Source organism: Uloborus diversus, chromosome 3, assembly GCF_026930045.1.
Source record: "Uloborus diversus isolate 005 chromosome 3, Udiv.v.3.1, whole genome shotgun sequence".
NCBI lineage: Eukaryota > Metazoa > Arthropoda > Arachnida > Araneae > Uloboridae > Uloborus > Uloborus diversus.
This window is the reverse complement of record NC_072733.1, coordinates 181,522,203-181,546,970: the sequence shown is the minus strand read 5'-3', so window position 1 is coordinate 181,546,970 and position 24,768 is coordinate 181,522,203. Positions and strand designations below refer to the sequence as shown.

General features: G+C 30.4%; 1 protein-coding gene across 2 annotated transcripts in view; it reads left to right on the top strand.

The window, feature by feature from the left end:
- The window catches only part of LOC129218426 (glutamine--fructose-6-phosphate aminotransferase [isomerizing] 2-like), a 47,016-nt gene that overhangs the window by 5,694 nt on the left and 16,554 nt on the right, over nucleotides 1–24,768 (top strand). The window contains exons 3-13 of one of the 2 annotated variants that reach the window (XM_054852682.1): nucleotides 8,429–8,518; nucleotides 11,654–11,779; nucleotides 12,611–12,669; nucleotides 13,909–14,037; nucleotides 14,180–14,241; nucleotides 15,742–15,821; nucleotides 17,752–17,775; nucleotides 18,232–18,249; nucleotides 21,279–21,408; nucleotides 21,484–21,554; nucleotides 21,628–21,914. In XM_054852682.1, coding sequence (XP_054708657.1) covers nucleotides 8,429–8,518; nucleotides 11,654–11,779; nucleotides 12,611–12,669; nucleotides 13,909–14,037; nucleotides 14,180–14,241; nucleotides 15,742–15,821; nucleotides 17,752–17,775; nucleotides 18,232–18,249; nucleotides 21,279–21,408; nucleotides 21,484–21,554; nucleotides 21,628–21,914 — 1,076 coding nt within the window. The remainder of the gene's footprint in view (nucleotides 1–8,428; nucleotides 8,519–11,653; nucleotides 11,780–12,610; nucleotides 12,670–13,908; nucleotides 14,038–14,179; nucleotides 14,242–15,741; nucleotides 15,822–17,751; nucleotides 17,776–18,231; nucleotides 18,250–21,278; nucleotides 21,409–21,483; nucleotides 21,555–21,627; nucleotides 21,915–24,768) is intronic. The other variant, XM_054852683.1, reaches the window with a different exon arrangement.

Sequence of the window (24,768 nt, the reverse complement as noted above, 5' to 3'; positions counted from 1 at the left end):
GATAAATTAACCATCGAAAGTGATGGCCAATCAGGGGATGCCGAAGTCAAAAGGTGCAAAATGAGGCCTTTTAAAAATACTAATGAGCAATAAAAAAAAATTTAAATTTTATCCAGCTTTCTGTACTATTGATTGTGCTTTTAAGTTTAATGTTGAACGCACTTATGGAAGGTGCGGCGCATACATTAAAAATTTTTTTCTTCGAGAATATATTACAATGCGGCGCTTACACTGGGTGTGGCGGGTATTCTTGAAAATAAAGTAAGTCTTTTTTGAGGAGGAAAACCAGATTTTACGAATAAAAAAAATATTGCTCGCTTTAAGCCGGGTTTGCTTGTTAAGAATTTTGTTTTCCATAGACTTAACGCTGTACCTACCAAATCTTTCGGATTTTCTCGTTAAAACAGGGCTCACTATAAGAGTTCGACTGTATCACAGTTCACCTTACCCCTCCTCTTGCCTTTTCACATGTCATACTATATTACATAAACGTTGTTATAAAAGGGTTTATTATTTAAACCAAAATGTGATATTTTTGTTACTATCTCTGCATTTTTCACAATAGCATGAACCTCTCCCCTAGAAAAATCACTTCATTTGTGAATGATCCCTTACAGAAATAGCTTTTAAGAATGTAGGGTCTTAACAGTTTAAACTTCATTGGTCCAGTGGCGGATCCAGCAGATTGTTTTGAGAGGGGCCATCCGAAATTTTTGAACAAACTCCCCAGGGCCGAATTTAGCTCCATGCCGCCCCTAGGCAAATTTGAAATCTGCCGTCCCCCCCCCCCCCAAAAAAAGAAGCAAAATATCCTTGACTCAAAAAAACGTATAAAAGTATTCCCCAGATTCAAACTGTCAAACTTACGAAGAAATGATGGCGATTCACATTCTGAGGCGCCCAGATGAAATGATCACAGTGATCTCCCACAAAATTTTTTAATCGGCAAATTTTGCTGACGATTCGGCAAATACCATGATTGAAAAACATTTGATTTTCATAAGATGTGCGAAAGTAATCATTATTAGATTACAAGAAAAAATTCTCTGTGGAAAACGAAAGAATGCTAATATTTTACTTTCAAAAATAAAAATTTAATTCGAAAAATGTATATTATAATAGTAAATTTGCCACCCCTCAAATGTTTGTCACCCTAGGCAGCTGCTTACTCTGCCTGTTGGGAAATTGGGCCCTAATAACTCCCGAGAAATTTTATTAAAATGAAGTTTATAAACTCGATTTTCGGGGTATCGAGACATTACACTGTATTTTAAAATTCCCTCAAAAAACGGAAAATGTACTGGCAGCAGAGTTGCCGACAATTTTCCGTTTTTTACAGAAGTATTGTTTTCCCGTTTTTTTCACGGATGGTTTCCGTTTTTTCATACTGACACTTTCAGTTTTTATCACGGACACTTTCAGTTTTAAAACTGCTATTTTCCGTTCTCAATCGGAATATTTTCCGTTTTATGAACTGATGTTTTCAGTTTTTAACGTAGATATTTTCAGTTTCATGAACTGATGTTTTCAGTTTATAATATAAATATTTTCCGTTTTATGCACGTATATTTTCAGTTTAAAAAACTTTATTTTGAAAATATAGCTGGGCAATTAAAGCATAATGAATTAACATTTGGAGATTTTAAAAGCCCATATATTTTTTCTTTTTCTTTTTTTTTTTTTTTTTTTTGAAAAACAGCAAAAAAAAAGAAAGAAAAAGAAAAGCAGTTTTATTAGAGCATTTGCACAAATTTCTTCCTTAACTTTCAAAAAATTGTGAAACTTCCTAAAAGTGAAGAAACACATTTTTACTATGCAGAAACTATGCATCTTTCTCTTTTGAAAGTACAGAGGGAAGATATAACAGCCATCTGGGAATGTATTTGCTTTGCATTTTATTGTATTAAAATCTTTTATCAACAAACAATTGCAAAACATATGAAATAAACGCAAATCATACCAACTGTTTGATTTAAAAAAGAAAAATCTTCACAAAAATACCCTCCTCTCCCCCTCCCCCCGACAAAAAAAAGTTCCTGTAATTAACTGTGCGATGTTTTATTTAACAATAACTGCCACAAAATTTAAATTTATCAAAATTATTGAAATTTATCAATTGTGCATAGTTAATATTGTTTTCACTAAAACAAAACATTTATTACAAGTACAAAATCATTTATTGCAGATCTTGTGCTACACAATTTTTAAAATTTTTTGCTTGTGCCAATGTCGAATTAATAGTTTGCTTTGCTGTCATCATCAGTACCATTTTTATTTCTGCACTCATATATAGAGATTAAATAAGATTGATAGGTACAACTGGGCCATCTTTGGACGATTCCAATTTTTCACAATTAATGTCACAAACCTAAATTACAAGAATAAAAGTATTAATGCATGATATCAAAAATTTTTAACACATGAACATTTTATTGAATAAATTACCAAGTGTCATGCCATAAACATGCAGATGAAAACATTAATTACCTACGGTAAGATATTTGACATTATTTTTCTTGACAATGAGGTAATACGCTGACAGCAAGCAAAAAAAGTAGTCAACAGCACTGTCGAAATTTGGAGAGAAATTAGGCATCTTATTTCAGAAACAGTTAATTTGTAAACACCCATATATTTTTTTTTGCAACAATTTTTAAATTAATACTTTCAATTTTAAAAGTGGCAGTGTGGAGTAGTTTATATGTTAGAATTGAACGTGCCAGCCAATAGCTCAAAAACAATTCTCGATCTCTTCTAATTCTTGCCTAGCTATAGTTGGGGCGAACCTAACCCTGCAGCCAAGTAATACTGAGCTTCGGATATGCTTAGCTTTCACAATGCTTCCAGGTTAGGTTTGCCCTAACTATAGTAAGGCTATTTGCTAACTCAATTTTTGTTCCGAACATCATTACTTGACTCTCAAGAAACAAAACAAAACTTATCCATGAAAAAATAATAATTTAGCAGGTTATAAGAATTGTTTCGAGAATATTATTCAAAAACTTCAAAAGAACTGTTAGGAAAGGAATCATGAATTTGTGAATCACAATAAATATCACGGAGTTATACCTGGATGTTTTTCTACTATATTCTCTCCCCCCCCCCCACAAAAAAAACATTATTTTTTTATGTTTATGATTTGTCCTTGTACTGTGCTTTCAATCTCCTTTCGCATTTATTTGGAAGGATGCAATAATGCACAATTCCACAAAATCGTATAAAATTGCAGCTGGTGCAGAATTATTTTTTTCAGTGTATATGTTATAGTTCAACTCAGGTCAACGAGAGCCAAGGTTACGCCTTCTTAGTTTGGTCTCCTTAACCCCTCCCCACATAAAACTGTAAAAATTATATTAATCCGATTCTGACTGATTATTATACACCTGAAAAACTTTTCATGGAAACTTTTTTTTTCATAAAAAATTTATTTTTAAAACAGTAAAATATTGTTAGGCTTTATTTCTCGGGGTCAATCGGGTTTTTAAACTTAAAAGTATATCCTTCCACAAGCGGAAAGACTTCTGTTTAACATCAGTTACTCTTTAAATTATCATTGAATTCGGTTTACAGATATTCTGCATTTTAGAACAAATTGTGAAGTGTGTTGGGTTAGGATAGGCTGTCTGCTTTATTAGTTTTATTTGCTAAAGCAGCTATGTCGTTAAAACTAGATTACACTGCAATAATTAAAAATTACTTTTGTTAGACTTAAAGCAGAAAATTTTCATATCTGTAAATTTTGTCGTCATAATTCATAGTAATCTAGTAACTGATAAACAGCCAACCATTTGTGCTGAGTAGGGCAATGTGGGGCAAAGTGAAATAGTTAAGATGACTGAGCTTTTTCAAAATGAAAAAATTAGAAATTTATTTTGAAAATTATAGTACGTAAAGAAAGAACATTCTATTTAAAATAAAACTAACATTGAAACTGTATTTTTTAATTTTGGCAGTAAATTTGCAATTTCAAAAAAAAAAAGTGGAAATTTTCAACTTTTTTTATGGAGCAAAGTGGAAAATGAAATATTTTATTCAGTTAATAGTGGTATTCGCACGGCTTTCCCCATTATAAAAAAATTAAAAAGGTCTTTTGGTTCGCCTGTTATATTTACAAATAATGTATAACGAATTTTCAACAACAACAGTCAACATGCAAATCTAAGTTCCCTTCAAGCACTTTTAATAAATCAATGAATAAAAACACTGAAATATGATGTCGAAGAATATGATTGGCTTTGTATTGATATCCCGAGCCGGTAAATGTGATATTTGGTTTTATTTGCTTCAAATGTAATTTTTAGTTACAATCAGAGGCCTCGCAAAATTCAGTTACCCACACCACTTGATGTAGCTATGCCACTGCTCCTCAGTATTGAAAATCTCAAAGTAACAGGTCAAGCACCAGATCTACAAATATACTGGATCCAACAGGTCACCGAGGTGACTAAAAGAAAGAAAAAAAAAAGTCGACAAGTTGTTTTAGAGCAAGACTCTTTCAGAAGCTAAGATTTTCCTAATTAACTCGGATATGTAATTTGTCGGTAACCTACAATTTCTTTTTACCTCTCAAGAGTTCACATTTTTTTGTCGAACTCCTGCATATGCATACTATATTCATTATACTTGCATATTTATGTTTCCAAATACGGGTGGGCATTGTAGGGATTTCTACATTGTGATGCATCGCCAACCTTACATCACGATGTTATGATGCATCAAAATGTACATTTTTTTTCTTTCTTCATTTCACTTATAATTGCTTGATTAAATTTTAAAAAATACATATATTCTAAATGAAAAAATATAAATGCTACAAACACTTTCTAGCACCAGCAAAAAATTGTCAAAAATAAGAAAACTGTGTACAAGGTAGCAATAAATATTAGTCATCTGTTTTGAAACTACAATGAACCTATTTTTTCAATACAAACAGATGCAAGCTTGTGGAAGCAATATCATCTTGCATTTGGAAAGAGGTAACTCAAAGCAATAAAATTCGTGCATACAACCTTTGCTCCTATTTTGAGATTTCATTTTGCTTTGTTTTGTAGAGTTATTATCTGATCAACTTTGTTCATCAATATATTTTTTGCAAAAAGGTTTTTAAAAGCAATTGCATTTACTGCAAGTTTTGGGAAAAGTGAAAGTTGTTCGTTCACTTATGATACTTCTTTAGAGACAACCCCGCTTTTAAATGTTCGGGAAGGGATGATTTTTTAATTTGCCGGGCGATACTCTGAATTTTACCGAATGATAAAATACGAGCATGAACACAAACGTGCATCTAATGAGAAGAGACATTAAACATCGCTATTTAAAAATTTCAAACAGTTTTGCAGTAAAGTGTCCAAATTAACAGAATCATAAGAAAAAATTGTCGATGTAGAAAACTTTTGGTAGTTCACAGTGACATTCACAGTGACCTCCTATCAGGGTGTCGCTTCCAGTGGCGTTTTGAAACAAAGATATTACAACGGCAATAATAGTAAACCGGTGTCCGTACATTGGCGCTTCGATTCATAGTCAGTGTGGAACCAATGCATTGGTTAAGAGAAATTAGAAACCGATTTAACAATGCAGGGTTTACACTGGTTTTTGGCGATGTATCAATCCAACGTCCAGCCCTAATGCATATGTAAAACAACATGTTTTATACTTACAATTTGCATATTCGCGGCAAACTTCCCTTTTCTGTTCAAGGAGTTCTGTTCACTCAGTTGCACAGTTGAATCCGCATTCCATCAATAAATTCTCCGGCTCACTTTGGAAGGTTCCAGTGCTGAGAGGGTTCAAAGTGGACAGCATCTGGAATGTTAAAGTGCTTAGAATAATATGATTCAAAGTTCTCAAAATAATGCTTTTTTTAATGATTGTTCCTTTTTTTTTATATTTATTTCCTAAAAAAATTATGTTATTATATTCATTAATGTAGATAACAAGCATTTAAAAGTTTGAAAGAGAGGGGGGGGGGGGAGAGAATCGAAAACCCAAGTAGTTAACTAAAACTAGATGCTTCAACTTGTTAATTGAAATCTAATCAATTGCAAGAAGCAAGTTTATACAGACATAGTTGTTATTCATAGAAATTAAAATAAACTAATAAAAAAAATTAAAAAAACAGTAGTATTTTAAGTAATAAGCAATATCTTTACATTAACCTTACATATAGGCAGAAAATATTCTTCATTAACAATAAAACAATCAAGACTCAATGGTGTCCCATCTAACAATTACCTAGTTATTCGAGACAATTTTGTAAAATATCCCCTTAGCAAACAAAAGTTATTAATATTATTAGATGTTTTTTAATTTTAAAAACTTGTCACGATGTTTTAATGTTTAAACAAAGATCTACGGGAAATTAAATGTTCAAACTAGATAAAAACTTAATTTTAAGCAGCAATCATCGTTAGAGAATTCAAAAAGTATTTATTTGTAGTAAAAATGGAAACACTTACCAGCAATCAATCCCGGATGAGAAGATACAAAAACTTCGTCTTCGGCGATTTCTGACCGCTACGGCATCCGCCATTGCTGCAAGATAAACAAACTAACCGTAGCCTACGAACAAACGCTCTAAGCGTTTCAGTTAATGCAGTAATCTCTGCTGTTGTTCAAAACAATTTGGTGTTGATGGAGAAGAGGAAAAAGTTCGAAAAATGTTCAGTATCAGCTATCTCCATGCACGAAATAAACAACGTGCTTCACCACCCTTACTCATTTGTTACTATCACTCAATACTTAAAAAATCTTCTACGCTGGAGATATTCCGTTTTTTCACGGATAAAGGCTCCCTCTAACGATCGCATACGGACATGTTCTGTTAGTGCGCTAAAGTAAAAGAAAATTTCCAGTAATTCCATGAAAAGTTCCGTTATCAATCCAGAACGGAACTTTTCTATTTATAAGGGGAAATTGTACAGTAAATTTACGGAAAAGCATTAGTAAATTTAATGAAGCAATTTTACAGTGTAGGTGGGAGGGTGGATTAAGGAATCTCCCTCGAAAATGCTTCAAAATTTAAATTTCCAAGTAATTTTTGAAAATTAGGAAAATAAAAATGCATTTTGTCTATTTTTGATGTACGGAGAAAGGTCAGGTTACGGGCGCTGGAACTAAAATACTTTTTGAAAATAAAGCTTAGAAACCAAAATATTCTGTCATTATACATTGAGAAGTTAGAAGAGGAAGGGTGCTCTTCTAGCTCTTCAGATGTCCAGCCTAAAAATGCATCTTTAGTAATGTTTGCTTACATTAAAGGAAGTGTGAAGGTGCTTAAAATCCTTCCTTCTTGGAAATATTTTGCCTTTGAGGCTTTAAAAATTCGATTTTTAACTTTATTTATACATATTTTAGAAAGGGATGGAAGATTCGTGAGCTCCTCCAAAACACCTCCTTTTAAAGCTATCATCACGATATAAACTAGGGATAGGGAGGGAGGGGGTCCTATCAAAACTCGTTTGTAATTGAAGTCCCGAAAAAATTCATTTAAGTTGCTTTTAAGCAAGTTAAGTGATAAGGGCTGCATAAGCTAGTTTCCGTTGACATTTTTTCCAAATAAGACTTAAAATGCAATTTTTTTCTACATATCAAGGCATTTGTGAAAGGGCATGGGAAAAGGGGTTCTCCTCTTAGTTTCGAAATTAAAGCCATAAAAACAAAATTTAGGCTCTCTTTGATCTTGTAAACAATAGGTATACTCTGAGAACCGCAGCATTTAGAGATCGTCCGTCTGTAGTTGGAATCAAGAAATGATGTAAAAGATGGAGACAAATTTTGGAAAAAAAATGTTGTTTTGAGGATAAGGATATAATTTATCTCCCAGTTAAGGCCTATACTTTTTCAGTAAAATACATGTGTTAAATTTTGTTATCTTCTCATAATTTTTTTTCTTTAAAAAAATTCCTACACTCACAAGGCTTTGGGAGGGGCTATGGCCCCCATGGCCCCCCTCTAGATCCGCCCCTGCATTGGTCAGATATTGAAATTAATATAATATAGTACTGCAACATCATAATAACCCACACCTTAGCACTGGTGGTTTTGCATTTCAGATTTTTACACTATATTGGTAGATCCTTTCATTAATTAAAAAATAGTATTCAAATTGAATCAATATTTTTTATCACAATAAGTTTTAACTGCAGCATCTTTGTCAATTTCAAAGTTAATACTTTTTACAATTCTATTAGGCGTTGTAAGTTTTGTTGAAAATCAGAGTTCAGGTGTTTATTATTGAATATAATTTAGTAATAAGTTCGAGTATAAAAATAATAGAATAAGCATAAGATATTCTATTTTAGAGGTCTCAAAATAAAAAATATTCTAAGATTATTTGAGATAATGTTTGTACTCTCGCATGTTAATCTATTATTTTCTACTTATTGGTTTATTTTCTGTTATATTAAATATCTTTATGCATTCACAGGTGTTGCTTTTGATGCTGATCAAAATGGAAATGGCGTTCAGATTATTCGTAGAAGTGGCAAAGTAAAGATGCTCGAGGGTGAAATTTTTGGTAAGTTATTTTTTATATACAGCATACCTGCCAACTCTACTGGTTTTTCCGGGAGATTCCTGGATTTTGATCATTTCTCTTGATTGTGTATATGATGTAAGGAACATTTGGCTGCACAAAGCAGGATCAGAAGAAATCCCTTTTCTTTAAATAACAAAGAAAAACCTATCGTAATCATCCACTGGATTTCTTAAACATCTACTGGATTTTTTCCCAGTAGATATTGGCAGGTATGTATACAGTACAATCTCTTAGTCTCTCGAGTCGTGAAAAAAATTCGATATTGAGTTTTTGAGTTAACGAGGTTTTGAAAAAATTACACAAGTAACTCATAATTACACACATATGCTATATGCATTTATATATGTACTATAGGATCACTCTGAATTACGATTAAAGTTAAGTCTTCAGTATTTTACTAGATTTGAAATTTTATAGTCGTCGAAAGTGTACAGGATGAGATTTTGAAATGAACAAAGATTTCAACTTAGATTTTTTAAGTTTTAGATGAAAAAACAAATTTTATGTTTAACCAATATCCCCCCCCCCTCCCACATTCAAAAACTTCTCGGCAGCCATTTTGCAAGTGTTAAAAAAGGCAGAATGATGGAAATGAAGGACGCATTTTCTGTTTTAGCTTGAAAGCTGACCAAAAATTGACCTCCCTGTCCTCAATAAGAACAGGTTTGAAAAAAATGCACAAAGATTCTAAACCCTGGGGAAAATACTGAGATAAAAAGAACTACAGCTCCCAATTCATACCCACACTTCCCTGTCATCTTGTCCTGATCCTCTATTCTCAATATTTCCAAGGAAAGGGATGAAAAGCAAAATTTCCCGAAGAGAAATGACAATTCAAACTTGCGTCTGGGCTAAAATTTCAACATATCAAGGGTTTCGAGAAAATAAAATTTTGAGAACTATGGAAAATATATACTGTAAAATCCCAAAAGTACCCCCCCCCCCCCTATTTTCAAAACAAAACTTGTTAATTTCGGAGAGACAGGGTTATAATCGAGATTTTTTTTGAAAAATTAGCCAAAATAATTGTTTTTAGTAGTATTAATTTTCGAGTACAGAGACTAAATAAGTAAATAAGAGTTAATATTAATGAAGAGTGAGAAATTAATAAAACCTGTTATAATTTTCTAGTAGTAATAAATTGCATGTGGATGCCATTTTTTCGAAAGGATTTTGCACTTTAAGTTGGTGAAACCCACTTAAAGTGCAAAATCTTATGGCTTAAATTCATGTACTGAATGTAATAAGGTTACAGTAAAAGAAACAAAATCTTAATGTTCTTATTTCAGAATGGAAGCAAAAATTGCAATCACGGCAGCAAATTTTGTTACGCAGATCGTAATTTCGAAAAATGAACTTTACAAATTTCGCGAGCATAAACACAGACAAATCTCTTATTTGATTTAGTAAAATATACGTTTCTGATCATAAACTCGTTCAGTTACTTTATTTCTCCTTTAAAAAAGGTTTCTTTTAAGTTTTGCGCTACTTTGTAAGAAACGCATTTCCAAAATGGCACAACATTTTCAAAATGGCGTTGTGTTGAAGATTTTTCATCTTCACAAGTCGGATCAAAAATGCTCCTTCCAAAATGAATAAAAAGCAGTACAATCATATGAATTTTATTTTGTAATACATATGAACAAAAAAAAGGTGCCCTTTCGTCAAAAGGAGTCTAGACATTTTGGAAGGAATAAACCATGGAGACCATTTTTTTTTTTTTGGTTCAAATCATTGAGTTTTCTTTTAGAAAAGAATATGGAGGCGGAAACTAAACTTCTGTAAATGCTTTCCAAGTAAAGAATCTTTTTTTTTTTGAAGGAGTAGCAAATGAAGGTAATCGGAAATTTTTTCAGGTGAAAGAGGGGAGGTATATTCAGGATTTTAAATGATTTCCCTTTCCACAAAAAAAGGGGGGAGGACTAGAATCGATAAGGGGGTTACTTTTGGGATTTTACGGTAGGAGTTTTTATATAAAGGGGAAGGGAAAATTGTTTCTAGACCTCAAGTGCTTCAAGATACCAAGGTTTGCCTGTATTTGACGAATTAGATAAATAAAAAAATTAATATTGTTACCAGTAAAAATGACTAGACTGGCCATGCAGGTGGTTGGGCAAATGTGAGGAAGGGCTGTTCTTTTTTCTATAAAAAGAAATTTGTTTTTTATTTTAATGAAACTAGCATGATAAATTTCTTATAAAAGACCAAGGGGAACTAAGCAGCAGCAATATTCCCAGAGACATGTCGTCCCTCCCCAGATACACAACTGAAAAAGACTATTAATTTCATTTTTCAATGTTAAAAAGGAGAAACTTTGGCGTGTTAAGAATTGAAAATTATATATATATAAATGAATAAATTAAATTTTTTATTGATAAATGTAAAATTATTATTGTAATGTGTTTTCTAAAAGTAGACCAACATATCCCACATTCTTGATCTGAAGAAATGTCATAGTTTATTTTCTTTGATAAAAAATAATAAAAATTATTAACAGTAAATACAATTTTAAACAGTAAATACAATAATTACAATTATAAACTCTGACCCACTCTTATCTTTGCGACCAAAAATTCTAACAATTCATGGTGATATTCTGTTTTTTAAAATGAAAAAAAGATAGACTATTTTTTTCTATAGAATTGTGCGACAACTCTTTAGTTTTATGTAACTGGTGTTTTTAATCTATTTTTTTATTAATTCTAGTCAGTTAATTTTGAAGTGATTGTAGCTCGTTGGTTTAGTAAGGTTGTGGGCACTTGGAACAGCTAATCAGAAAAGGCTGTAATGAACAAGGGGGTAGAAATCTTTTAAAAAAATCATTTATCTTCATTGGGAACTAATGAATTAGGACCAGCATAGCTGGACCTAGAGCCTGTTGCTGGTCATCACATTTGTATATAATGTTGATGTCCTTGAAGCTTTTTATTCTTATGATCCTTCTTATTCTCATAATGAAAGGTGTTAAAATTCTTACTTTCAGGCGTAAAAAAACCTTAGTCTGAAGTTTTTTTCATTGTTCTAATGCATTTCAATAACTTTACATGTTCATCTTTTCCTTATTTTATGTGTTAAGATTAAATTGTGTGACTAAATTTTTCTTTTAAATTACAGGTTCTAAAGAGATTGATTTTAATGAAGAGTTTGATGTACATGTTGGAATTGCACATACTCGCTGGGCTACTCATGGAGCTCCAAGTGCCAGCAACAGTCATCCACAGAGATCAGATCCATCGAATGGTATGAATTAAGTCAGATTGCAAACTTATCTTTTCAACAAATGTTTCAAATTACTCTGTATTGAATATTTTGATAAGTGTCTGATAAATTAGTTTTAAGTTTGAGTAAAATTGAAATTTAAAGTGTTATTTTCTAAATGGCATTAATTGGCTATTTACTAATCGAAACTACTGATGCTGTTTGAATTGTACATAAAATATCTTTAGCATTTTTTGATCATAGCCAAACTGCAGCTGTTTTCATAAACTGTTTTTAACCTAATATTTTTATTAATGTTTAATAAGTCAAGAGATAATTAGTTATAAGTATATATGTTTGCACCATGCTAAAGAAATTTTTTGACATTAAGATAAATCTATGTGCGATGATTTTTATACCATCTTGATTACAATTTTTATTTAAAAAGAACTTGGTAGTAGTGCTCTCTATATAATCAAAAAGTGGTTTATTTTTCAAATTTCTAGATTTAAGTATAGAATGATTATTTCATTTTGTTTTCTTTGTTAAGAAGCCTCTTTTATCATTCACATATTTTTAGCTAAGAAGTATTGTGAAAAAATATTTTAATTTTAAAACATGAAATAGATGTCCTAACTGCAAGCTTAACGTATCAAAGTTTGCTGCAGACAAAGGCAACATACCAAAAAAACAAAACCAAACCTAAATGCTTTCTGAAAGCCATACGAGAAAAGTTTTTCTTTCCTAATCTCCTTAATGACTGGCCTGCCTAACGGATTCAATAATCAAGTGTAATTTAACTTCTATGATTTTTACTCATCCATGTGTTCATGCATTGTTTCTTTCTGTTAAAATTTGAATTCCTTTTTGCAGAGTTTGTGGTTGTGCATAATGGAATCATAACCAATTATGCTGATATTAAAAAGTTCCTGGTAAGTTTGAATCTTCAAATTATAGCTTTTTTATGCATAGTGTAATCTAAAAATAACTGGACTGTTTAGTGATGGAATAAAATAAGTGGTGAAATGTTTTTAAAGCTAATATTTCCGAATAGGATTCATTTAACTCAATACAAAGTTTTGAGCGGTCAACTAATTTATCAGAAGCCTTTTTAAATTCACTTTGTATGTTACGGAATCTAAATTCCTACCCTATCCAATTTTTAATTTCTGAAAATAGCAGAAAAGAGTTTATTCAAGCAGTTTTAGGAGAATGAAAAATTTTTCACATTTATGTGAATTTGAAGAATTTGGCGTTACCATTTTAAATTGTTTTATTTATTGTATCCAAATGTTTTTCAAGCATGTCGAAATGTGCTACATGTAGGGGCATATGTTGGTTTTTGCACATCTCCTAATATTTGGGCATGCACATTAGAAGGAATTAGGTGTATGATTATATTAATAAATTGAAAAGAAAAAGGCAGATTTTTTAATGTAAAACAATATCCTCATTTGTTATCACTTTCCTATAGTTATCACAACAATAAAGGCCAAGATTAGTGGTTGCCACGTGATAATTAAAAAGAAATGGGGACTAAAAATATTACTGTTATTCGACACCTGGTCACCATATTCTTTACTCCCACTGTGTTAATAATTAATGTTAATGGCATGAATAAGTTACATTAACTTTTATTTAAACATGAAATTATGTTTTAGTAGCAATTTAAAAGCATGCTTGTTTCTTTACAAACAGTAGAAAGTAAAATGTTTCTACTCTCTATTGGCAACAAGAAATATTTTATCTTTCAATAAGAACATGTTACCCCCAAAACAGGTTTTGATGGATGTATCAATGTTATCCAAGTTTTGATTCCAAACATTTTGTCATTGGTGCTGTACATGAAGTTTCTTCAGATTTGAAAAACTAAACATATTAAGAAATTAGCTTTATTGATTTAAAGCATTGAAAAACAAATTTTTAACTATGTATATTTTAAGATTTCTTAATATTCTTGTTGTATTAAATTTCAAAGTTTTTGTCGGCAAAAGTGAATGTTTAGTAAATTGGGAGGGGGGTGGAATTTTTTAATGGCAAATAAAAAAAATTTTTGGTTACTTTTCTCATCTTCTCAAATAAATCACTCTCAGCATTGAAGTAGTCCATTTTTAAAAGATAGAAATTCTTGATAAATGCATATCAATGATTTTAGATTTGTTCTTTTTTAGTTGAACCAAGGGTTCAAATTTGAATCTGATACTGATACTGAAGTAATTCCAAAATTGATTCAACATATTCATAATTTGAATCCTGATCTTTCATTTAGAGAGCTTGTTGAACAAGTAATACAACAATTGGTGAGTAAATGTTAATCAAAGAATTTTGTGAATATTAAGCAGAAGTTGATAATGAACATTACATTTTCTTTGTCCTTGCTTAGTTTTTGCCAGGTGGCTTACTAAAATATCTTATTCAAATTATTTGTTTTTCTTTTTTTAGGAAGGTGCTTTTGCATTGGTTTTCAAGAGTTCGAAATATCCAAATGAATGTGTTGCATCAAGGTATTTTTATACTGTTTACTTATGAGTGTTTAGTGTATAAATCTGTTAATAATTTAGAAATTTCAATGTGAAATGCAACAGTTCTCTTTGGGCATTAATGTTTTTAAGTTTCAGTGTTACAATTTGAGCATTATACCTTACAGTTTATCTCCAAATTTAAAAAAAAATCTAAATTTTAATGAGAGTCTGTGTCATGACCTTTTCTTGGTGAGTATCCTTACTGTGCCATTGCTATAAAACTTGTATTTTTTTTCTTTACCTTTACAAGTCTTTGCAAACCCAAGTTTTTTTTTCTCAAAAGGAGTCTAGTTTAAAAATTAGTTGAATCAGGTTTGTTAAATTTTCCTTAAATTTCACTATACTATCAATGCTGATTAATAAAGCAATTTATTAGATCTTGCATAGTTATGTTAATGTGTCATAATATTCCAGGACATTAAAATATAACTTTTTTAACCATCCAAACTAATATTCGTTATTCAAAATAGAAACTAGAGCAAAGATATAATTTCAAACATTTTGTAAAAAGTTTTTGTAATTGTAAGCTTTCTTGAGATTTTCTGTTCTTACACCAAAAAAATGCTTTAGATTGTTGTAATTTGTTTTGTAGGTGTGTTATTAATTTGAAACTAAATTTCATATTGATGTTCTTACAAAATTAAAGCTTTTTTTATTGCATAACCTAAGTTGTCATAAGCTTTTACTTTGAACAACAAAGGGTCAATTCACTGTTAAAATATTCTGGTGCAATCATCTTAACTTCTGCAGCTATTTTGATTGTAATATGTACTTGACTGTTCTCTATTTGTTATTTTGCTTAATAGTTATTGTAAACTCTAATAAAATTTTAAGTTTATCTTTTTTCCTGAAGCTCTCTAGCTTTTCTATTTTAAATGTGCATTGTTTATCGAATAGATAAAGTGTATAGTGATGAAGAGAAACAAATGGTGCTGAATCAGTAGCCTGTATAATATTCACAAATTGTTATTTTGCTCAAGAAAAAAGGTATACAGGGTTAACAGAAACTATTACTTACAAATGGTACATAAAAATAGATACTAAGCTTTTTGAAAGTACGCAACTACTTAAATGTGCACATTCTGTTTCTAGTAACCCTTTATAGTTTATTGTTCCAAATATTGTTCCCTATTTTGCTGATTTGAATTAAAATTTATTCATCTTAGTCAAAGTATGCTAAAGCTTAGAGTAATGATTTATCATGTAAAATTTTATTAATGGAAAAATAACAAGTCTTTGGAACAATATATAGAAAGATTATAATAACCGCAAGTGTTTCTTTATTTGCAAAAGACAATACATTGTTAAAAAGTTCATTTAATTTATTTTTAACCATTAAAGTAACTTTACTTGTGTACAACTAATTTATTCTCAAATGCGTTTCATGTAAATCTTTCAGAAATATTTAGCTGAAATTTAAATGTAAAAATACATAGTTTATTATAAAAAAATTCAGAAAATTTAAAATGTTTTCTCTTTAAGACGTGGAAGCCCTTTGCTTGTTGGTTTTAAAAGCGAGACCACTTTAGCTACTGATTATATTCCAGTTTTATACAGTAAAGGTCAGTTATTTTTTAATCATTTTCATTCTGGATTGTATTTAAATTTTGAAACCAGCTGTTCTTGATGCTCAAATTTTTTCATTTTGAATACATTCGACTAAGAACAGCAATTTAAATAATTTAAAGAAGAAAAGTGCAGTTGAGTTTTTATTTGTTGTTGTATTTAATATTTTTTTCTCTGGAAATATTTTCAGATTTAATTCTAGTTTTCTTTCATAAAAGATAGCTGGTTTCTCTTCCTACGGGTTTTTTCTTAAGCCACTTGTACAACTGTTTTTCTTTCATATGCAAGTAAACATATCTGATGTTTCAGTACATATTTAAAAAATTATGGCCTACTCTAAAAGTTTCCCGTGAAAACGGAATGAACACAGGAGAGTAAAAGATTAAAATATTAATTTTTTAATTTATTAAAAATTTTAATACATATATTTAGTAAATATGAAATACTCGGGTTATATGAAAAACATTTTCGGGTAGTACTAAAAAGTAAAATGAACTGGTCAAAAAAATGGGATAGATGGAAACGTATTATCAAACTTGTGATTTTTGAAACAAAACTGAGATTAGGCAACCTAATTCAAGATTCTGAATTGAGTTTCCAATACTTAAAAGTTGAGTCATTTTATATTTCCTCTAACAGATGTACACGTGCTAAGAAATTGGTTTCAACTAGTTTTCTTTGTTATGTATGTTACTAAAAACATTTAGTTATGAATTTCACCTTTAATGACATTCTTAATCTGCATTATACGTATTTTAGTTTATCCCAATTACGTATAACAGTTTTTCACTGATCCTTTATTTTATTACATCAAATGTTTTGTAAATTACACTTTTGTGTTTCATATATAGTTATCGCATAATTTTTAAATGTGTTTCGAATGCATTTGGAGTATTCAGAAGGTTGTGTGTGACTTACGAGCTGCAGATTGAGCATTGTTGGTGTAAAACTTCAACTTCTAAGCTAATTGTGTATAGCATAATTATCTACCTACATCAACCTCATTGGAAAATGAATAGTGTTTTAATTATCTCCTTGTCTCTGGGGTAAAAGAAAAAGATTTCATTCGCAAACAGTTATCCAGTCAAGTTTTTCATACCCAGTTTCTTTTGGAGAGTGTAGTTTTGGACAACATGTATGATTTTTGGTCCCAATTGATCTAAATGAAAGGGAATTATCTAAATTTGAAACCTAAATTATGTTTTCATTTGTCCCGACTACCATATATACTTGCGTATAAGTCGACTCCCCCCCCCCTACTTTTAGGAGGAAAATTGGGTAAAAATTGAAAACCTGCATATAAATCGAGCCATTACTTTCCGAAAAAATCAGGAACGTTTTGCCACTAATTTTGAGTGTAAATGTTACAAAAGGGAGGAAATTGAAATGTAATGGAACAGTTTTATGTTAAAAAACATCTGATTTTTTTGCACAAGGGTTCATTTTTGCGATTGCAATTTTTGTAATGGGTTCGCTGTTATAATTTCTGTTTATTGTTGCTTTCATTTTGAATAAATTTTAATAACATTCTGTTTGTTACATTTTAAAGATGGGCATTAATTCATGACTATCGGAAAATTTACCTATAACAGCAATCCCCCACTTTTCGTGAAGTCTGCCGTTTACTGTAATTAGTCTTGATTTCTGTCAGACCATGATAAAAAATATAGCTGGATGTAAGTATTTACTTATAGTATCTGCTTTAAAGGGTTGCTCTGAAATAGGGGAAAATGTTCATATTTTAGAGTGCTTCCCCCTCCCGCAGTTCTGCCTCGCATGTAAGTCAACCAACTAACTTTTAAACTCCTTTTGTACTAGATACTGTAGTCCTGTATATTTTATTCCTGCATTTTCATTTATATTCTAATTTTGTGTGTGATCCTTATTTTCATATGCTGTTCCCTGCCTTTATTCGTGTAACTTTAGAGCTGGAGAAGCAAAACAAATCGGGTATGTTTCTTTAATTTTTAAAATAATTGGTAATATTTTTGCATTTGTAAATTTTTATTTACGCTTTATTTTTTAACCTTTTGATTAGGGCAAGCACTTAAAGAACTCAATATACATTTAGTATATATTTCAATTAATTGGGTATTCTACTTATTTATATAGAATTTGTATTGCAGTGTTTATATTTAATAATGTTATGCAAAGATTCTACCCTGCAACAACTAGCTCCTATGCAGTTAAGATAACTTTAACAAGCTAAAGTATTTAAAATGAACTAATTTTTCAATTTTTCTGTGGGTTTTTATATTCTAAACTGTGTTACCTTGTATAACCTTTTTAAACCTATCTTTTAATTAGTCTTTTATTCATGGTTCTTTTTAACCTGATATTTTTGTTTCTGATCGTCACTTTTCCTTTCCTGTGCATGTTGACATCCTTCGTTGCAACTTTATCTAGATGCCAATCTGGGACCAGGTATTATTTTTTCTTTTATGAACAATAAAATGCTGTTCCTTTGTAATTTAAGATTCAGCCTAGTTTTATTGGATACTAGGACTTTTTTATTTACTAAAGATAGAGTAAACATTTCAATTTTCAAGTGAATGAGTTACTGTAATTATGAGCATTAATTCTTTTTAACCTTGTACATGAACTGATAACCAGGGCCTGATTAAGGCACGGTCCTGCGGGTCCGTGGACCTGGGCACCATAATTTTAGGAGCTTTAAAAAGTGCTAAATTTCTTTCTTCCCTGTTTTGAAACTATTACTTTAAAAATCTGCAAATTTCTTAGAGTAGGGAATCAAATTTTACCAGGGCCTGGGCGCCACTTTGACTTGATTGGGCCCTGTTGATACTTTCTTTAGTGTTTTATTATCCTTTGTAACTAAATCCATGATTTCCTTTCAGAGCTACTCGAATGTTTATTGCTGTGTTGTAAGTCTTAAATTATGCTAAAATGAAAATTTTGCTTTGAAAAAATAGATGTACCCTTTAAGACATTCTGCACAGAAGGTTAAAATGTTAATAAATTATTTTTTGAAAAATTAAAGTATAGCAGAATTTTTTTTAAACTAAGCTTTGTTAAAACAAATTATTTTTCTTTCATGTTTTTAATGTGTTAATAACACCTTTGAGTTATGAATATGAATTATTTTTGCATGCATTGTTAGAATCTGAGAGAAACCTATCTTTCAAAAAAGAAGAGACTCTAGATTTTAAGAATTTCCAATTTTTACCATTTTTCCATATATTTTGGAATAAATATAATCTGTCATTTTTGTATTTTGGGATTGCTGAAAAGAACTCAATTTTGGTGTGATAATCATTTGTGTCTGAAACTTTATTTTTGCTCTATGATTTGTATTGTATACTAATGAGGAAATAACTCATTAAAAATCTGAAGGTAAAAGATTATTGCACAGTTATAACTTGTTTATTATGCATTATATAGCATCGAAGAAACAAAAGAATAAGCTGTTAATAGTGTTTCAATGTGTAGTAGGTGAATGGAAACAATTTTGAGCAGGTTTTGAAAAAAAAAAATATTTATAGGGGAACAGTTACAAGGGTTTCAAAAATTTGAAATTGGGATTCCATATTATTACAGAACAGCTTTTTGTGTGCCATTTTTTGTCATTCTTTTATGAATAGACATTCAACTCTTAAGAACAATGGCGTTGCACTGACTTGTGTTTTGAATTTAAGATTGAAAAAGTTGTAGAGCTCTTACTAATGAGTGATAATCTTGCTGTTTGAACAATGGTCAAGAAAAGATAAATTGTATTTTTTACTGTAGGTTGCAAAGGAAAGTTTTTAGCTATAAAATTCAAAAGGTCTTAGAATCTGACAAATTATTAGAAATTTTTCACTGGGGAAAAAAGCTTTTTGAGACTTTGTAATGAACTTTCTTTTGAATTTGAAAAAAGACATTAAAGTAGATCTTTGGACTTGTTACTAGAGCAAACTACTATTCAAAGCTGGAAAAAAAAACTAGCTTGTTTTAAGCTTAAAAGAAAGGAAACGTAGCAATCAAAAAGGTTAAGATATTTTTTAAAGGATGTGATACTGAACTATTTTATGACTCCATGCTATTTTCTTTTCTAAAGTCAATTATAAGCTTTTAAATTCTATCATGAAAGCCTCAATTTTTATCTACATTTATAATTTCCTTTAGTTTTATTGTACATTTAGAAAGAGATTGATATTAAAAGAATTCATCCCAATCAATCTGTTTAATAGATGAAGATCCTTATGATGGTGGAACTAGATTGAGTTATAAGCAAAATTTCTATTCTTAAAACCAACATTGTTATTAAATTTTTGTATCACCTTCAGGAGTTAACTTTCATATATACTTCGAGTTAAAAACTAACAAGAAAAGAAATCTTTGTCATACTGATTGTATACGTTTTCAAGAAAATAGGTAAAGAAATATATTTTTAGGAGAAAAATAAATAGGAATTAAATTATTCTAATTGCAGTGTGAATGTCGGAATGTTACATAAGGTCTTAAATTATGAAACTAATTTACACCAACACTTTCTCCACATTTGAAATTTGTTGCTTGTATGTTAAGACTTGGAGAAAAATTACTATTTTAAATGTCTTAAATATTTTTTAGAAATATGTAAGTAAAATTGTACAAGTATTTTTCTTCAATTTTGGGCAAGTATATTCTAATCAGCATATAGTTTATTTTGCTTATTTGTTTTTTCACCAAAAACTTAACATGCTGTTAACTAAAATAAGGTCTCCATTGGATTGTCTCTGTAAAAATCACTTCTTATTTGTTTATTTAGACACTTAAATCTTTTTTCTGCAACATTACTTCAATTTTCTCCTGTACTAAAATTATGCATTATTTTATATTTTGAAATTATATAGACATATATACAGGTAGTTATCAAAATAATGGAAACACCTGTGAATAAAAATGGCATTAGAAGTAGACATCTTGGATTTTTTTCAAGCGCGTGAAATATCAGACCTCAAATTTTAAGAGATCAAATTGTTGGAACGCGTTTAGCTGAAGCAAGTGTAACTGAAACATCTTGACTTTTTGTGTTTCTAGAGATACAGTATCTAATGTCACAATAGCATACATGCAGCGCAGTAAGACAAGCTTGGCGAAGCAAAATAGTAAATGGAAAGAGGAGCTTAGTGAAAGAAACTGACAGTATTGAAGAGGATTGTAATGTCTAAAAAGCAAACAATATCAGCAAAAATGACCAGAGAACTCTATCACCATCTGGATTCACCAGTCCAGATGGAATAGTTACTTTATTTTTAGCTTTCAGCTAGTTTTTTTATAAATTACAAATTTTCAAAATTTATTTTATGAGAATGAAAACTTCAGGAGATCTTTGAAATTAGGCTGCTGAAAAATTTGTTGACTTTATTTAAATGCAAGTTAAGTGTAAATTATGTAAAACTTCATTGTTTTAAATGAATTTAAAACTTTATATACATAGAAATATAGTTTCATCTTTTTTCTTTTGAAAGACTTACATGCCCATCAACTGCCTATTGATACTGTTCAAACGGAAGGTATACACAGGTCTGATTCAACAACAGAATTCCATCCTGCTGGAGATAAAAAAGAAGTTGAATATTTTTTTGCATCTGATGCTAGGTAAACATTTTGAAGTACTAAAATATTTTCATTGCTTTTATATTTACTTGATAATTTAAAATTTGTATTTTTTAGTGCTGTTGTAGAACATACAAATCGTGTTATATATTTAGAAGATGATGATGTTGCAGCTATTAAAGATGGAAGTAAGTCTTCTTGAAGTACCTTTTTTAGTTTTTTAGCTTTGTAAAGCAAACTAATCACAAACTGTTTCTTTAGATTTGACCATTCACCGCTTGAAACGAACTCTTGATGAGTCGACTGCTCGAGAAATCATTACGTTGAAAATGGCAATTCAGGAAATCATGAAGGGTAGTTTCTCGTCCTTTATGCAAAAGGAAATATTTGAACAACCTCAGTCAATTATAAATACCATGAGAGGAAGAGTGAACTTAGATGCTGAAAGTGTAGTTCTTGGTGGAATTAAAGATTATATTCCTGAAATAAAAAGATGTCGCCGAATAATAATGATTGGGTGTGGAACAAGTTATCATAGTGCAGTTGCTGTAAGTTTTTTATAACATTTGTACATCATATTATATGTTACAAAATATTTTTAGTTGAGTTTCAACTTAGTTTGAATTAAATTATTTTACCAGTAAGGTCATCCTAATTTGGCTCTCACATTGTTAGGTTTACTTAAAACTGTGGTTCTTTTTATTTTCAATTATTGAACAAGAAACTATGTGTAGAAATTCAAATTTTTTCTAAGACCTATGTTCTGATTTTACAACCAGAATGAAATTTATTATTTACGAGGAATCCATTTGCAGATGATTTGAACAATTGCTGTTCTACATGAGAACCTTCTAGCTGCTTTAATTTTGAATGGATACCTAGTATATTTGATACTTTTTGTTTGAATCCATAGGGTGCTTTTCAGTCCTACTTGTAAATTATTAAAATGTTATACATTTTCGAATCTCATCATTTTTCAAGCCAAACTTGTAATAAGCTCATGAAAAAGGAAAAATCTATTTCTGAGCCACCAACTCTTTCATCACAAGTTAAAGTGAATACTACCACATGAAAATTTATCTTGAGCATAAAAAAATAATCTTTGCCTTGCTAAATTTAAATCTTAAGCAAAATTTATATATTTAGTATGCAAAGTTAATTTCTAAAAATATTTTTAGTTAAATTTCAATAGTGTTTACTAGCTCAAATCTATAGTTCCAAACGTAATGTTGGAAATGATTAAGAGTTACTTCCTTGATATTTATCTAACTTCGACATGACTAACATTAATGTCAAAATGGAGCAGAGGGAGTTTTCTCATTTCTTCACATGTTTTTATAAAAGGTGCATATGAAGAATGCTCTTTAATGTTCTTCGTTGATCAGTGGACCATAGTGCCTTGTTTTACATTTGTTAGAACAAAATGTAATATTTGCCAAATAAGGCTTATCCCTATAGACATTAGATTTTTTTTTTTTTTTCGAAATTAAAAAATTTCCTGTATGAGAAATAACTTCAAAGTTTTGAGCAAAAATACTAAAATATTCACTAATTTTATTTATAGAAAAAGGTCATATTTTTATCAGATGTTAATTGTGATGAAATTTGTTCTAACCTGAGAAAGTCGGTTAAGTATTCTTAGTGAGGGCAAAAATGCCTCCTTTGGTGCTTGAAATGAGTTGTAAATTCAGTACAATAAGCATATTTATTATATTTTAGATATAAGAATGTTTAAATTGCTCAGAATTTGATGTTCAAATCTTAACAGATCAATTATGTCATGTGTCATTGGCTTAGCTAACCTTTTACTCTGATTACACTTATGATCTGTAGAGTCGTGGGCACTTGGAACAGCTTACCGGAAGTGAGGGTAATGATCAAATGGGTGGATAGCTTTAAGAAGGCCGTTGATCTTCATTGGGAACTTATAAACTAACTAGGACCAGCCTAGCTGGCGCCACTGCATAAATGGAAACACCATAAGGAAAAGGTGTTACAAATGTATTTTAAAAATAAATTAGATAAGACTAACAATCTGATCATTTAGCAACAATCGTCAAATTTTTCATTTTTTAAGTCTTGAATATTATTCCATCAAAAACATAAAATGTGCAAAAATGCCAAGTCTAGCTTCCACCATAAAATGTGCAAAAATGCAAAGTCTAGCTTCCAACATAAGATGTAGTGAGATATCAAGAATAACAAAGTCTGATATTTTAGTTAGTATTTTGGGAAGCACATATTTAACAACTTCGTCCTAAATTGTTTCCTGAAAAGTTACCATAACCATTTATTCTTCCTATATTAATACTGGATACCTTTGTTTCTATAACTAATATAATGACTTGGCAATCGCATGGCTACATTATGACAGAAGAATTTTGGATATTTTAATGTTGCACGGATGCAGGCGCTCAAATCACCAATAATGGTATATCCTATGCCAAATGGAATATCACCACTGGTATCGTTTTACTTAGACATTTTTAAATCAACATTTTTTTAAAATGTGTATCTTGTATATTGTCGTCTATTCGAACAAAGAACTAACAGGTCGTATTTATGCATTATTCGTACAGACAAAAATAAAACTCTCTCAAATCATCACGAGTCGTTGCCGTCGCAAAACTAGTCTCTGTAGCGATGGTAACGCAAGAGTATGTAGAAGTTATTACATTGACGTGAGATTGCCAAGTCATTATATTAATTATAGAAATAAAGGTATCCATTATTAATAAGGATATTACAAATGGCTATGGTAACTTGTTAAGAAACAATTTAGGATGAAGTTGTTAAATGTGTGCTTCCCAAAATACTAACTATAACTTCTCACTTGGTTGTACTTGATATCTCACTACATTTTATGGTGGAAGTGAGACTTGGCATTTTTGTACATTTTATGTTTTTGATGGGATCTCATTTCTTTTTGTTGGTAGCCTTGTTTTTTTTTTGTGAATAAACTGCTTTCAAAACGCTAAGTATAAATCCAATATCAAAAGTAAAATATTGTTTTCTAAATCAATTGAAGAATATGGGGCAATTCAACTTTTATGAGGAACTGCTATGGAACTTGCTACCCGTTAGATCTGAATTGCTGTCGGTGACACAGAGTAACTTGAATCTCATTTCGACCAAACTTGGCTTCTTCCCATTTATGTTTTATTTGGAAATCATTAACTTTTAATTTAGCTTATTAAAAATGTTCCCAATTAGGCAATTAAATGTAAAAGCATGTACAAATGAAAGACTTCCTTTTTTTCCTGCTTTTACGATGCACTTGTTTCTTTTTGTTAGTAATTTCAAAGATATTTCGATAACTGGGAGCATGGCACTTTCGCCAATTTTGAACAATCGCTTGCTTCTGCCACTATCAGCCATGCGAAAGTACATTTTTGGCTCTTG